The sequence below is a fragment of the Dipodomys merriami genome, unplaced genomic scaffold (genome assembly GCF_024711535.1).
Source record: "Dipodomys merriami isolate MVZ:Mamm:240054 unplaced genomic scaffold, mDipMer1.0.p SCAF_5, whole genome shotgun sequence".
Taxonomy (NCBI): domain Eukaryota; kingdom Metazoa; phylum Chordata; class Mammalia; order Rodentia; family Heteromyidae; genus Dipodomys; species Dipodomys merriami.
In genome coordinates this window covers 8,849,208-8,865,663 of record NW_027206068.1, presented here as the reverse complement: position 1 = coordinate 8,865,663, position 16,456 = coordinate 8,849,208, and the positions used below count along the sequence as shown (strand labels likewise).

Below are 16,456 nucleotides of genomic sequence, written 5' to 3'. Positions count from 1 at the left end.
TTAAAGCATGCATTTAATTCTTTAAAGGGTTGCTGAATGCTTCCCCTGAAAAAAGGTGGCTGTTTTCAAAATCAGCAACTGCTGGTGAGGGTTTCTTGGCACAGTTATGACCAGCATGTTATTGCTGCATCTTCCTGATAATCTCAGCCGACACCGGGGGGTGAAAGTTGATTGTGTGGTGCCGCAGGCCCTGAGCTGTCTTATAACTCTTCCCACACCGACACTTGAATGGTTTGCGGACTCGAATCTGTGTTCGATGACCATTCTTGGCATGGTACTTTATGCCATTCACATTCTGTGGAGAAGACAAGGTAAACCTATTAGATGGAGTCATAAATATTAGCTTGAGCAAAGGCCATCAGAATTCAGACTGCAGTTAGACATCTAGATGGCATCAATTATAGAGAAAGGCTTTGCATTGGATTCCAGTCAGTGACACCTCTCACAGACAGTCTAGTGTGTCAATTGTGGGCTGTATACACTGGGTTGTGAACTAGCAGCACAAAGAAATTTCCAGTATGTCTTTGCATAACATTTTTCAGGTTCAGACTGTCAATAAGAAAAGTTAAAAGTTCTAGCGTGGCACTTGGCTTTACCATGAATCTATAAAACATTCAGGATGACCAGCAATATACCTTTCAAAAGGATAAAGAGACATCTTAATTGAAGACTTCTAAGTCTAGGATCTGGAAATAGCCAACAGTCAGTTTGCAAACAGTCCTAGTTCCCTCCACATTTTACACTGAATTTCTGTCTTTTTTTTTTTTTTTTTTTGCTCTATCAGTCTCTGATGCCAGTGTAGGAGCTGCTTACTGACCAAATCCTGCCTGTCCTGTCTTGTTCCTGTTAAAATAAGAACCTATGGACAAATCAGTCCTTACTTTTACTTAAGGTATGACATTCCAAACATACAGTATACTTATTTTAAGTTATTTATAAAACAGTTTGAGTAACAAAATACTGACGATATCTTAGCATCTTGGTGCTAAAAACCCAGAAATTACATATTTTCTGGTTTTGGATTTTCTGTGGATTTTCTGTTTTGAGGCAGGGTCTTGCCTGCCAGACGAGGCTTGAACTCACAGCCTCCTACCTGATTCTGAGTACTGGAACTATAGGCATGTGCCACCATACCCAGTCTTTTTCTAGATTTGTATTGTTTTCATTAGTTCACTAATATCTTCCTAGATTTATCCTTTATACAGATTTAATAAATTAAACAGTTAATATTATTCATCCTAATATGAGGAAATAGACGCAGGGCTTTAACTGATAGACTAAAAAACAAAACAAAACAGGTGATATTTGAGCATATGTCTTAATCACCAAGTCAGTAATTGTCAGATTAGAAATAAGAAAGTGAGAGTTTAAAACTTAAGCACAGATTATTATTATTGCCTAAATTGTTACTAAATCCAGTCCTATTGTGCCCAATCCCAAGTCTTCTTACTTCATAGCTGTTCTGAATGGATTCCTAGAAATAGACATCTATACTATTGTTGTTTGATACCTAGTACAATGGCTGGCATGCAGCTGATTCTTCGCTAAGTACTGTGATAGAATTTGTTAGGACAGTATCTCCCCACACTTGCCTTGCAATTTGGGAAGAAGTTGAGAGGCTTGTTATTCAGAACATGAGTTTGGTGGTTTTCCCTGTTACATTTTCCTCTTGGAGACTGGCAATGCAAATCTATGGTAAAGAGCCCCAGTGGGCTTTGTTGGATCTAGGCTTGCCAGATGGCTGAGCTCAGTCTCAAAAGTTGTCGAGTATGCTGAAGCAAACAGCCTCTGCCTGGAGAGCCTGGCTTTGGGCCAGCTGCACCCTCATCCCTGTTTTCCCTGCTTGCATCTTGGTTCACAGAAAGGACGCTCCTCATGTCTTGCTACAAGGCATGTTCGGAGAGCAGAGGTGGCAGGGCAGAACCAGACAGATCCTCCAAAGTGGTGGACTGTTAGAGGCTGCCCTTGTAGTCAGGTGAGAGCTCCCTAAACTTGGCCAATCAACTCAGAAAATTGTGAAGATAATTGTTGCAAGCTGTGTGTAGGATTTTTGGGGGTGGTGGTGGGGGGTGGGGCAAGAAAGGGCAGGAAGAGAGAGTGACAGTTTCATGAGCATTAGATCAAAAAACTCCCCAACTGCTGGGAAGGTGGCTCAGTGGTAGAGTGCTTGCCTTGTAAGCATGAGGAGCTGGGTTCAATTCCTCAGCACCACATAAATAGAAAAAGCAGGCTGTGGTTCAAGTGGTAGAGCGCTAGCCTTGAGCTGAAGAGCTGAGGGACAGCGCCTGAGCCCAGAGTTCAGGCCCCATGACTGACAAAAAAAAACCCTCCCCAACTTGAATGTGGTAGAAGGTCGTCTCCTGGCTCAAAGTAGAAATGTGCATTTGGCTTCCTCACTGAATCTTCACCTAGCACCTAGTAGAGTCCTTATCTGTGGCTGAAGGTTGCTCAACATTTCAATGTCCTGTTTTCATAGGGGCCTAGTTGCAAGGTGAACCAGGGCAAATCCAGCTACCCCTGAACCTACCACCCAGGCAAAATAGAGAAAACCAAATAAGCACTTTACCAAGAAGAGTGAGTGCAACAATACAGGGGCTTGTAGAACTCCAGGCCTGAGCTTTTGTTTGGAGGTTCTAGCAGGAGAGCACAGCTACTCGTATACCCTTGACCGAAGACCGGTCCTCCTCTATCGGAGATGGTCGTCCACTTTGACTGACTGAGCGCACAGCTTCGGGAGGGACGCACATGGAGCGGTGAGGGAGGAAGGGGACACCGCCTAGCCAGCTGGATCAGCCCAATCAACCCTGGCGATCAACGGAGTGACAGATGTCGCAGCCAGATCGCCCTCACATCCAAGGCCTGAGCTTTTGTACGCAATTCGGTCCCAGGGAAGGTTTGAAAACAGACATTGGTAAAACCTAGCCAGTGTTAACTCAGAATCTGAAAGCACCAGGTATGGGACAAGCTGGAAGCAGGGGGAGCCCAGCAGAGTCTGGGCTTTTGTGGCTTGAATATAAACACTGTTCTGTGTCTGAGAGGCTGAGGAGGGAACAGCAATGCCTATGTCAGCTTTAGGACTCTGGAAGAATTGGGAAGCCAGTTACCCTTGGAAATATTATTTTCTGGGTTGGCCAAAACTACAGTCCACTCCTGTGGACAACGTGTCACAGGGTCACTGGGGCTTCTTGATCACAAAAGTTCATACAAGGTCAAAGTGGACTTGGTTGGTGGAAAGACATCCTCATCTACCCATTCACATGCAGATAATGTGAATGCAAGTGGAGCTCTAAAGGTTTGTAATTACATCAAAAAATGAGTTAGACCTTCAGAAATACCAATAGCAAATAAAGGCAAACAATGTAAAAAACAACGCTCAAATTCTGTTTGTCATAGCTAAGATAAAATGGCCCAGCTTTCAGTTGAGAAAGAGATCCCCTTAAGCTTTTCCACCTGGGCTGGCCTTGAACTGATATCCTCCCAATATTAGCCTCCTGAATAGTTAGGATTATAGGTGTGAGCCACTGGCTACTGGCTTTGGATTTTGCTTTTGGGATAGTTTTAGTTAACAGCCTGGGCTGGCTTGGAGCTTGAATCTTATTTCTGCCTCTCAGGTAGTTGGAATTACAAGCTTAAACCACCATGCTTCATTCCTCAAATCCTCTGGTCTTTGAAAAAAACAAAGGAAATGAAGCTGAAAAAGCAAGGAAGGTCACTAAAAAGTGTTTATTTGTGCTGAATACTTGATGTCAACTGATAAAGACACTGATACCCAGAGAAGATGAGTGGCTTGCCCAAGATCACACATCTACTATGTGATGGAATGGCCATGGGGACCAGAGATAAATATTCCCTGAGCCTCCTACACTGCGACTCAACTCCGAGGACCACCTGGTAGCCTTTGAAACATCTCTCCAGTTGTGAAGAAGGGCAGGTAGTCTGATGTAGAGAGTCTTCATTGCCCTGGTGGTGTGATATTAGGCTAGCATGTGAAAGAAGAAGGTAAGGCAGGAAGTACTCAGATGGGGGGGTCTGACCATCAGGAGCCATATACCGCTACCATGGAACTAAGCCAGTCAGTGGACAACAAACAATTTGGAAGTTAATCTCAAAATCCTACTGTAAGCAGAACATAAAACGTGAACTTCAGATGTTAAGCCAGGCCCCTTGTTCTTCCTTCTCTGCATTTGATCTTTGTTCAGTATTCGGGCTTGAGTATGTACAATATGGGACAAGAACAAACTGGTTTCCTGAGCACTGCTGTGCTACGAGAGGGAGATGATGAAGTGCTGAAGTGGTGTGGAGATTTGGTAAGGAAGGAGCAAAAATAGAAGCTGGGGAGGGGAGGGTTAAAACACTTGCTGCCACATTCTCCTAGCTCCAAGAAGCAGGACACTAGGGGTGCACATAGGGCTGCACATGGCAACAGCAGGTGGAGGGCAAGAGAGGATCTTTATGAAAAGAATAATCACTAGAACCACCTTTTGTTAATGTGTTCAGCATAGATGTAGAACTGGAGGAAACACAGAAGAAAGTGGGGCATTTATACCGATCATGAACAGTGGAGTTGGTTCAGTGTGTTCTCAGTGTATGTAGATACATAGAAAACCTCTTTTTCCATTTAGTATTACTTTGTGAGCACTCCTTTATCATTAGTTCATGTGTGTGCCAGTACTGGGCTTGAACTCAGGGCCTTATGTCCTTGTTTAGCTTCTTTGCTCAAGGCTCTATCTCAAAGGTCTGGCTTCTCTGTCAGACTGGCTTCAAAACTCGATCCTCAGATCTCAGTCCCTTGAATAGCTAGGCTTACAGTCAGGAGCAAACAATGCCCAGCAATATTTTTTTTTTTTTGGTCGGCCGTGGGGCTTGAACTCTGGGCCTGGGCGCTGTCCCTCAGCTCTTCAGCTCAAGACCAGCGCTCTACCACTTGAGCTACAGCGCCACTTCCGGTTTTCTGGTGGTTTATTGGAGATAGGAGTCTCATGGTCTCTCTTGCCCGGGCTGGCTTTGAACCGCGATCCTCAGATCTCAGCCTCCTGAGTAGCTAGGATTACAGGCGTGAGCCACCAGTGCCCGGCTAAGTCTCCTTTTCTCTTTTTTTTTGGGGGGGGGGTCTGGTCGTGGGGCCTGAACTCTGGGCCTGGGCGCTGTCCCTCAGCTCTTCAGCTCAAGGCTAGCGCTCTACCACTTGAGCCACAGTGCCACTTCTGGTTTTCTGAGTGGTTTATTGGAGGTAAAAGTCTCATGGGGGGCTGAGAAGGCGGCTCAGTGGTAGAGTGCTTCCCTCGCATGCATGAGGCCCTGGGTTCGATTCCTCGGTACCACCTAAGCAGAAAAAGCCAGAAGTGGCGCTATGGCTCAAGTGATAGAGTATTAGTCTTGAGCTGAAGAGCTGAGGGACAGTGTACAGGACCAGAGTTCAGGCCCCATGACTGGCAAAAATAAACAAATAAATAAAATAAAGAGTCTCATGGACTTTTTTGCCTGGTCTGGCTTTGAATCACAATCCTCAGATCTCAACCTCCTGAGTAGCTAGGATTACAGGAGTGAGCCACTGACACCCGGCTTACATCAGTCTTACTGATACGTTTAGGAAAATTTTTCCTGGTGCTGCATATTGAACCCAGGGCCTTGCACATATTAGGAAACTGCCCTACTACTGAACCACATTCCCAGTCCAGGGTAAACTTTTAAAAGGAGGATTAGGGAATACAGTTGAAGCTTCCATGACTTACTGTCAAGTCTGTATCTAAAAAGTTGGGTGGGCTAAGACCAACAGGGCTTCTCAAGGAGTCCTTGGAGATCTGGCTTCCTGTGGGAGGGCAGGAAGCGTGGAAGTTTCCCTCAGTGGCAAAAGTCCAAACTACAGGACTTAGGTAGCAAAGGCCTGTTGTGGACACAGGACACTTTCAAAGAAATCTTTGGGGGTGGAGGGAAGGAGGTCCATTCTGTTTTGCATTTCTTAAAGCTACAAAACAGTCCTCACAACTAGAGCATAAAAATTATCCAAACCCTTAAAGCACTAGGACTGTCTTTTATGTCTCCTTGTTCTTCTCTTTGATGTGGGATGTGAGTTGTCTGGTTCCAGTGTGTGTGAGAGGTGGGTGAGCACCCACTGGGGCCTGGAGTACTCATCCTGGGCTGCAACACCCACCCTGGGGCTGGAGCACCCTGGTTAAAGTTGTGATCTGCTGCCACTTCAGAGTGCCAGTGGTCAGCAGGGAGCCGCTATTGCCCTTTTCAGTCCTGTCCTCAGGTTATCCACACACGTGGGGCTGTGCTAGATACTGGGGAGGAGTCTGGAGGACAGCTGGCCAGCAGCAGCTACAGAGAGAGAGTGTGTGTGTGTGTGTGTGTGTGTGTAATGTCAAGGTCAAGGTCCAATGCTGTAGACAAGCATCCCGTACTCTCAGAGGAGGCTGCATTTGGGCTGTGCCTTAAGTACAGAGTGGAACTCAGTAAGAGGTGCTAATGATGAGAGGAAGGCCTGGAAGGGCAGAAAATGCCTGAAGCACACCTCTGCCACGTGCACTGCTGGGTGGGAAGCTGCTATCCCACCATTTGTCCCCAGAGGCAAAATTCACAAGACAAAAGATACTTGGCCTTCCCTCTCTTCCAGGAAGGTCAAAGGGCAACTACAGTGGACTCCAGTTCCATTCTGGCTGGAGATGGGACAGAGGGATTTGTATTAATCAGCTTTTCCAGCTAGCCTTTATCAGCCATTTATCTGCCTTGCCACAGTTGTGACCCCTGAGACTTTAAACCCTTTTCCTTTGTGTTGTCCCTTCTCTAAAAATTCAGTGTTCTTAGTTGAAGATGCTATAGTTGGAACTGAAAGCCATCTCTTTCAGAAAACTACTGATTCCTTCCCTGGGAGTTTCCCTGGTATGAAACATAAATTGTAATAAGCTTCTGTTTCTTTTTCTCTTGTTAATGTGTCTTTTGTTACAAGGGCTACTACTCCTGTAAAAGCAAGAATGTAGGGGATGGGGGTTGAGGAAAGGTATTTTTCTTCCAAGGCAAGAATGTAGTGGCGCTGTGGCTCAAGTGGTAGAGCACTAGCCTTGAGCTGAAGAGCTGAGGGACAGCACCCAGGCTCAGAGTTCAGGCCCCATGAACAGACCCCCCCCCCAAAAAAAAGAATGCGGGCTGGGCAGGTGGCTCAGTGGTAGAGCGCTTGCCTTGCATGCATAAGGCCCTGGGTTCGATTCCTCAGCACCACATAAGCAGAAAAAATAAAAAAGCCGGAAGTGGCGCTGTGGCTCAAGTGGTAGAGTGCTAGCCTTGAGCTGAAGAGCTGAGGGACAGCGCTCAGGCCCAGAGTTCAGGCCCCACGACCGGACGCAAAAAAAACCAAAGGCAAGAATGTGGAGGAAAATGCAAAGACATTGGCTAGGGCCCTACTCAAAATGAAGTCTGGGAAGTTAGATAACTCACCTTCTCTCAGCTGTGCAAAATGTTAGCAAAATGATGAGAAGAACCAGTCCTGAATCGGTGCCCAAGAAACTAACTGATGGGGTATTCCCTGCCAACAAGGGGCAGGAAATAAAAGTCTGACTTATCCTGGGGGAAAATACACGGAGGCACTGCTGGATTTTGCTCCTTTCCATAATATGGCAGCTAACACCATCCCTTCTCACCAATACTGAAGCCAGCAAGCATGCCGTAAATGAGATAAACCAATGTTTATATTAGAAGCTGGGTGCCATGGCTCATGCTTATAATTCTAGCTACTAAGGAGGCTATCTGGAGGATCAGGGTTCAAAGCCAGCCATTTCCAAAATAACCAATCAAAAGGTAGGCTAGGGGTGTGGCTCAAGTGGGACAGCCAAAGAAAGCCCTGCTCTGGGACCAACACACACAGACACACACACACACACACAGACACACAGACACCACACACACACAGACACACACACACACACACACACACACACACAGACACACACACACAGACACAGACACAGACACACACACACAGACACAGACACACACACAGACACACACACACACACACACACACACACACACACACACACAGCAACACCACCTACATTAGAGAACAGCTCTGCCACATAGCCAGAATGAAGCTGTAGAAATTGTGTACCTTCGGTGTTCAGTTAAGTGAAGTCATTACGTACCTCTCTGTCGTGTGTATCATTACTTGACATTCTGACCTGGAAGTGGAAACATGCCCTTCCCTCCCAGGGAGCAGGAGCACTAACGTCTTCTGTCAGTCAGTGGAACCCAAAGCCAACAGCCCCTGCATCCTGATAGTCGTTACATTTTCTCTTGGCCTTAAAGGGACAGCACATCCAACCACCGTCATCCCAGGCACAAACAAACTGAAAGAGGAAATTGCTAGAAACGCAAGAAAATGATAGCAAAAAGAATAATGGCAAGAAAAGAAATGACTGTGGGAAATGATTTGGAAGTAAAGAAAATGAAGCTAGAAGTAGAGGCGGGAGAATGCCTTGTCCTCTTGGATTGGGATAAAGGATGTAGCTTTTTTTTTTTCTTTGTATGAGGGAGTGTCAGCCTCAGTATAAGCCATTACTTTGTGTCTTCTTCTCCCCTCAGTCCTGAAGCTCAAACTCGGGTCCCGGGCACTATCCCTGAGCTTTTTTGGTTCAAGGGTAGAGCTCTACTACTTGAGCCACAGCTCCACTTACAATGTTTTTTGGAAGTTAATTGGAGATAAGAGTCTCATAGAGCTTCCTGCCTGGGCTGGCTTTGAACATTGATTCTTAGATCTCGCAGCCTCCTAAGTAGCCTGTCCCACTTTGCTCCTTTGTTTAACATGGCTTATGTGCAAGAACTTGCTTAAACAGTGTTTTGTCACTCATGAGGAGGCCAGACACCGGAGGGAGGTAGAGCTTCTGGGAGAGAACAGGCATCCATCCATAGCTGGCGGAGTGCAGTGGCACCCTCTCTGTCTAGTTTCTTCAATGGGAGACAGAACAAAGGCAGGCATGACTGTTTATCTGCAGGGTTGCGCCGGCCTCTGGAGTGTGCCTGGTAGCCTTGCCACCTCCTCTGCCACCCCAGAGACTTCTAAGATGAGCTGTGCATATCCTGAACTCAAAGCTTCAGGAATCCCAGAGAGGGTTCTCATAGCTCTGTCCAGAGGTTTGCATTTTAGTTTAAACAAAGAGTCCCGTGTATAAAAACTCTAATGGTGCACAGTTTGGGTGGCCCTGGATCACTAACCTTTGCAATGCATCTATGCCTACTTCTTTTCTATCAGTAGCAGGGATTTAAAAAAACCTTCTGAAACCAATTTTATAGTGACCAGACAGAAGAGGAGCACTGTAAGAAATGCGTATGGTAAGACAGGCACTGGTGGCTCATACTGTAATCCTAGCTATCAGGGGGCTAAGATCTGGGGATCAGGGTTCAAAGCCAGCTCTAAGCAGGAAAGTCCATGAGACTATTATCTCCAATGAACCATCAAAAACCAGGAAGTAAAAGCTGTGGCTCAAGTGGTAGAGTGCTAGCCTTGGGTGAAAGAACTCGGGGATAATGCCCAGACCCCAAATTCCAGCCCCAGGACCAGCACCAAAAAGAATAACAACATGTTATTCCATATCCAAGCTTTTAAAAAGTAGTCCACTGAGCCTGGGTGAGCTCAGATGTCACTGGGTGGGTATGTTTGTCATGTTTATATTTTTGTCGAATGGCTGGATTTTAAAGAGCTGCTAACACCTTGGGGGACAGCTGCAATTCTGGCTCTTAAAATGCCCTTTGGACCCCACTTCAAAATTTGTGGGTGTTTCTTATGCTATTGTCCTTAGATGCTTTCTTAATAGAAACATGCCCTGCTGCCAGGATCCTCACAGCTACGCCTGCAGAGACGGACATGATGGGCAGAGTAGAAGCCAAACATATCTGAACATTTTTTTTTCCCTGATCCACTTTCATGCGAGTGGGAAAGGGAGCACAAACTGCCTTAGCTGGAAGATCAGTGCCTACCCATGGATTCCAGAAGGGCTCTGTGAGCTGTCTGGGGCTTTTATAACTTTAATGTGGCCTGTGAGCCACCTGGTCAAGTTGTCCACTGGGGAAGGTATCTAGCAAAGAAATAGGCTCACATAGCTGAGTGTGTGTTTGTGTGTGTGTGGTTCTGGGAATTGACCTTGTGCGTGCTAAGCGCAGGCTCTGCCACTGAGCTCCATGTCTAGCCCCATATTTTGCTATTTTGTTGGGGCTCTGAAGTGACATGAATTTACAGACTATCATAGACATGGTCCTCCAACAAAAGATCTCTGTGACTTCCATTTCCCACAAAGGAGAAAACACCCAGAACCCCAGCCAATCTGCACCGGCAAGTTGCACCAGGCATGTGGGATGCAGGTTGTGGGGGTGCTGGCCTAGTGCCCAGCAATACAGAATATGGAAGAGGATGAATCTTGGAGTATTCAGAATACAGAAGAAGTGAATCCCTCCCTAGCCCATGAGCTCTCTTTAGAATTAAGGAGGGATGTCTGTCTTATAAGAGAGCTGCCTTTTTCCCAGGGGTTGCACGAAGCAAAATGGCGCTTTTTTTTTTTTCACCTTGTATCTCTTTTTACATCCAGGAACTGGGCAGGCAAAAGGCTTCTCTTCCCCTCCATTCATGCACATGGAGCTGAGGATGGCTTCAGAGCTGATGGCACTCTCTGTGGTCCAGGACTCATCGCTGTCTGACTCCTCGTAGTCCACCTCCTCCTCATCGTATTCACTGCCTGTGGGAGCAGAGAGAAACATGAGATCTGTCAGAGTGGCCACCCCAGTTGGCCCTGCTGCCCCAGCACGAGAGGAGCAACAGTGACAGGAGAACTCTGGTTGTCTGTGGTTCTGGGGGACTGCAACTCCTCTCTAGACAGCTCTATGACTAGGTTAAAGGCTTCCCAGTGACTCAGGCCCGGGAAATGACTAAGCAAAGAGGAGAGAGAGAGAGAGAGAGAGAGAGAGAGAGAGAGAGAGAGAGAGAGAGAGAGAGAGAGAGAGAGAGAGAGAGAGAGAGAGGGGAGAGAGAGAGAGAGAGAGAGAGAGAGAGAGAGAGAGAGAGAGAGAGAGAGAGAGAGGGGAGAGAGAGGGGAGAGAGAGAGAGAGAGAGAGAGAGTGTGTGTGTGTGTGTGTGTGTGTGTGTGTGGTTTTCCTGGGCCTTGAACTCAGGGCCTGGACTCTGTCCCTTAGCTTTTGTGCTCAAGATCTAACACTCTACTCCTTGAGCCACAGTCCCACTTCTGGCTTTTTTGGTGATTAACTGGAGATGAGAGTCTCCTGGATTTTCCTGCCTGGGCTGGCTTCAAACCACAATCCTCAGGTTGCATAGCTAGGATTACAGGCACCAGGAAAGGTTTTTGTTTGCTTTTAATTTTTTTATTTGAAAATGCTAAAAACAGAGGGTACAGTTATAGAAGTCAGGCAAAGAGAGCCAAGGTTTTAAGTCTATGGCAGGGAAGCCTATGGCTGCAAAGGTACTGGGTAGGCTGCAAGGCCAAACACAAAAATCCAGTGAGTTCAGATCCTCTCTCCATACGCACAGTGCACAGGCTAGCACATCGACTCTCTTTTCACTTCTACATTGTCCTGGCTCAGACATGCACAGAGCTCTGCGAGGGGCCATGTTTGTACTTTTTAGATATATACACGGAAGTGGGGATAAATATTGGACACTTTGGAATTGAGAAGTGCTACCCCAAGAAACAGCGAGCAGAAACCCTTGGGGCTCCGAAGCCCAGCTCAGCATGCGCATGCAGGGCTGGCTCGCGCACACACCTATGCATCATTTACATCCTAGCTTCTCACACTTCCTGGCAGGGCAGAGCCATGGCTGACAGCTCAGGCAGGAAGGGAGATTCCTTTCCACAAGTAAAAAAGGAAGGGCTTGGCTCCACATTTCATTTCAAATCACTTTCCTGACTTCTGACCGGCAGACCGGTGATGGAGAGCCACTTCCACAAGCAGCCGCCTTTTTGCTCTTTTTAATGAGGCCTAAAGCCATTTATTCTGGGCATTTGCACAATGCAACCCTGAAGGACATAATTCTACAGATCATAAACAGTGTAAAATAATATGTTGACAAGTCCTAATGCATTTACAAGCCCCGTGGAATAAATAGGAATTATGGCACAACATTAATAAGAATTATATGGTAGCAATTACGGTTGTGAATTTCATCCCCCGGGTGGAAGGTTCAATTGCACCAGGGGCCTGCCTGGGTGCTTCATGGGCTCACTCTGCTACATCAATTATTTCAACACCAAATATTGGCACTTTTATTGGGTTTCATCTTAATAGGCATTAATAAGATTGTTTGGAGAGCATTTGGGCCTGGAACAGGACCCGGCCATGTGAGGCTAACACTGGAAGGATACAGGAAGGCAGGAAGGGCCTGTTACATTGCAGGCAGGCTGGATATATACATTGTCTCATTTAATCCCACAGTAGCCCTTGGAGTGGTAAGGATTTTTTTTTATGCCCGTCCTACAGCTTGAACTCAGGACTTGGGTGCTGTCCCTGAACTTTTTTTTTTTTTTTTTTTTTTTTTTTTTTTGCTAAAGGCTAGTGCTCTACTACTTGAGCCACAGTTCCATTTCTGATTCTCTTTGAGTTGTTAATAGGAGATAAGAGTCTCATGGACTTTCCTGCGCAGGCTGGCTTCCAAACACAATCCTCAGACCTCAGCCTCCTGATCAGCCGGGAATACAGGTGTGAGTCACCGGTGCCTAGCTACTATCACTTTTATTACACATAAGGGAATTGAATCCCAGTGAGGTGAGAACACTGACACATCTTCAGTTAGTTATTGAGGGCTGTCACTCCTTCTCACACCAAAAGCCCCCAGCCTTCTCTGCCTCTGGGTCCTCTTTCTTCACTGCCTTCAAGTTGCTGGCTCCTCACCACTTGCCACTCACTAGAATTCAGTCTGTTTTGAAACCTGTTAGAAATTCCTGGGGGCAAGAGTGTTGGGTAGGTGCCAAAATAATTTGTCAAAATTGAGGCCTTAGAATAAAAAGTGGGTTTTAGTAGAGCACAAAGCTCCTGGAAAAGCTGGCATCCAGTGACCCAGGGCCTAACTCTGCTATAGCAATCGCGTTTGCTCGTGAGGAAATCTTGAGTCTGTTTCTATACAGAGCATTTAAGACATTTGGACTTTATACCAGTGCCACATACTGGCAACCTTTAAGTGGCTAGCTAGAAAACCATCAATGCTGTTTGGCAAAACTCTTCCACTAGAATGTTCACTTGGGACTTGAGTAAGTTACAATGACTCATTTGCCTATCTAATTGGGCTGATTTGTTTATGTGAAATACTGGAGTGCAGCATTTACAAGCAGAGAGGAGGCAGGGAACTCTCCACCCAACGGAAGCTTAATGAAGCCCAGAAGAAGATAAAACTTCAAAACTTCACTGGATCAAAAGGCACCAGACCCTGAGGGCTGATGTGGAGCACAGAGTTGCCTGGAAACACATGGCTTCATCTCGGCAGGCAGGAACCTCGTAACTCACTGTCCAAAGCAGGGAGTTTTTGTGCTCATAGCAGGCACAAATCGGCACTGTCCTAGGTGAACTGAGATGTTCCCCCCCCCCCCCGCCCTCCCCCCTGCCCCTCCCCCTCACCCCAGTCACCGCACACTACAAAGCCTTTCATGAAACTAATTGCCTCCCTTGAATGAAGCTTAAGACAGACCCGTTTCTACTTAATTCTGTCCTAGAACAAAGAAGACTAGCCACAGCCTGGGGTTCATGTGCTGACATTCATAAGCTGAAGGGACAGGCTACTTGCTTTTTATTTCCTCTTCCAGGAAATGGGTGCAGAGATCTTACTTGCAGGTGGTTCAAGGATTAGAATTCATGTCTAGAGGGCATGTGGCATAGGAGGACTGGCACATAGTAAGTGCTCAGGAAACAAAGTGTAAGAGAATCATTTTTGTAATCATGTAACACAATCATATCACAGACAAAAGAAATCAGGGTTTTGGTGGTCCTGGGGTTTGAACTTGGGACCTTGTATTTGTCTCACAATGTACTTGAGTCAGTGACCTGCCCCTCCAGTACTTTTTATTTTGATTTTGCAGATTTGATTTTTTATTTCATCCTCAGACAGCAGTCCTTCTGAGCTTTACCTCCTGATTATCTGAGATTATAGGAGTATGCCACTGTACCTGGCCTTAAAATAATATTTTTAGAAAAAACTGTTCTAAAATTTTAAAAAGGGGTCTGGGAAGTTGGCTCAGTGGTACAGTGCTTGCCTTGCATGCATGAGGCCCTGGGTTCGATTCCTCAGCACCACATAAGCAGAAAAAAGCCAGAAGTGGTGCTGTGGCTCAAGTGGCAGAGTGCTAGCCTTGAGCTGCAGAGTTGAGGGACAGTGCCCAGGCCCAGCGTTCAAGCCCCATGACTGACCAAAAAAAGAAAACAAAACAAAAACAAACAAAAAACCCAACAAACAATAAAACTTTTTTTAAAAAGTTGTAAAAAGTTTTGGAATCTTTACTACCAAAAAAAATTATACAGGAGGGAGACTCCATGTGACGAGGGGGGTCTCATCAGCTTTGACTCTTCTCTGCAAGCAGAGCAAAGCGTCTCCCCTCCTCCATCTCCAGTGACCCTGCAGAGACCAGGCTAGGGACATGGGCTGGGGCCTGCGTGCCAGTAGGAGCCCTGGTGTGGCTAGTGAGGAGCTGTGTGAGCTAGCCTACCCCATCTCTGAGCTTCAGACTCCCGTGTGAAATGCAGCAATGAAGCCACCCCTTAATGGCATTGTGAGGAGTGAGCTCCTGTTTTTAGAAGTACTTAGAACAAAGCTGGACATAGGTTGGGCATGTGAGAGTTTACCCTATCACTGTTCCTTGGCTTGCTAAAAGTAGCTCTTAAAAACAGCACCGTTTTTTTTTAAAAAACAAAGGAAACTGTGGACTATCTCCTCTTCTCTACCCAAACAGAACTGTCCATAGGCTGAAGTGGCTGGCTGTTTCTCCTTTGGGCAGCTAGAGGGCCTACTGCAGGCAGCAGATGGGCCGCCATGGCTCCCGAGTCCCACACAACTCCGATGCTGTTGCCCCCTGCAGGTCCGCTTGGAATGCCTGCACCAGCATCCACCGTGGTCCTGCAGCAGACATGGGAACCAAAAACCCACCCCAGAGCTTAGACGGAGTCGAAATCTCATGTTTCTCCAAAAGAGAAAATAAACTCTCCCATCTGAGTCTATGTGCATATTCATCATAAATGCCACACACGCATGTATTTGTGTAGTACCATATAATATACATATGCAATGTAAAAAGGAGAGGATAAATATAATATATGCATATTTTTTTTCTCTGTTGGGCATTGAGTGTCTTCAAGTACTTTCTTCCTCTGACACATATCCGCAGCTGCTGGTTTCACACTGTATCCTAGGCTGGCTAGAAACTCATGATCTGCCTATTTCAGCCTCCCAAACACCTTTAAAACTTTTTAATCTTTTCTTTTTAAAGCCATGTATTTGCTCCTTAAATTTTGGCACTTGTCTTTAGACTTATATGTAGCTGTAGCTAAGAGTAGGAAAACTTTGTGAAATACTTGACCATTCAGCTCTGCGGTACTCTATGTGAACCTGGTTCTGGGAAGCCTTCGTTTGTCCCCATTTATCAGCAGAAAGCTGGGATGCGGGGGCTCCTCACTCAGGCCAAGTTCTTGGGTCTTTGGTTCCAAATTTGAGTTCTTTTGATTTATTTCCAAAGTGCACATTCCCGGTGTGATGGGACACAGATGTCATGACAGAGGATGCCAGCCCTGGAGAAGCAGCTAGCGCGTGGCAACGTGTGACAGTGGGACCCTCTACTCCAGGGGCTGCAGTCTGGTCTTCCAAAGAGGAGCACGGGTGTTTTTCTTTCGTGTGTGTGTGTGTGTGTGTGTGTGTGTGTGTGTGTGTGTGTGTGTGTGCTTGCGCGCGTGCCAGTTCTGGGGCTTAAACAGTGCCTAGGCACTGTCCCTGAGCTTTTTTCCTCAACGCTAGCTCTCTACCACTTGAGCCACAGCTCCACTTCAGGCTTTTTTGATGACTAATTAGAAATAAGAGTCTCATGGACTTTCCTGTCCTGCATTGGCTTTGAACCTTGATCCTCAGATCTCATTCTCTTGAGTATCTAGGGTAATAGGCATAAGCCACCAGCACCCAGCACAGGTGGTGTTTCTAAAAGACTCACCTTTCTTTATAGACAATTAATCGATTTGAGAATGGCATTTACTAATCATAGAGTTTCTACAAGAATAACAGATTAATTTGGACACACACACATACACACACACACACACAACTAGCAGCCACTAATCTTTCTTGAGGATGAGTTTTCTCCTTTTCTGCCCCACATTTCACAATACCCACTGAGGTGAGCTGACTTTGTTGTTCACTTCAGCATTTCAGTTTGGGAAATGTTCAGAACTAGTAGTTTGGTCTCTGGGATTACACTCCACGGGTGGCCAAGGA

The 16,456-nt window shown here is 46.2% G+C and overlaps 1 protein-coding gene across 2 annotated transcripts in view; it reads right to left on the bottom strand.

Moving 5' to 3' along the window:
- Window positions 1-16,456, bottom strand: part of Jazf1 (JAZF zinc finger 1) — a 328,106-nt gene continuing 311,650 nt past the window's right edge. For both annotated transcript variants that reach the window (XM_069996031.1, XM_069996030.1), the window contains exons 4-5: window positions 10,552-10,721; window positions 1-295 (exon numbers count right to left, since the gene is read on the bottom strand). In XM_069996031.1, the coding sequence (XP_069852132.1) occupies window positions 119-295; window positions 10,552-10,721 (347 nt within the window). In that variant the 3' untranslated portion in view covers window positions 1-118. The remainder of the gene's footprint in view (window positions 296-10,551; window positions 10,722-16,456) is intronic.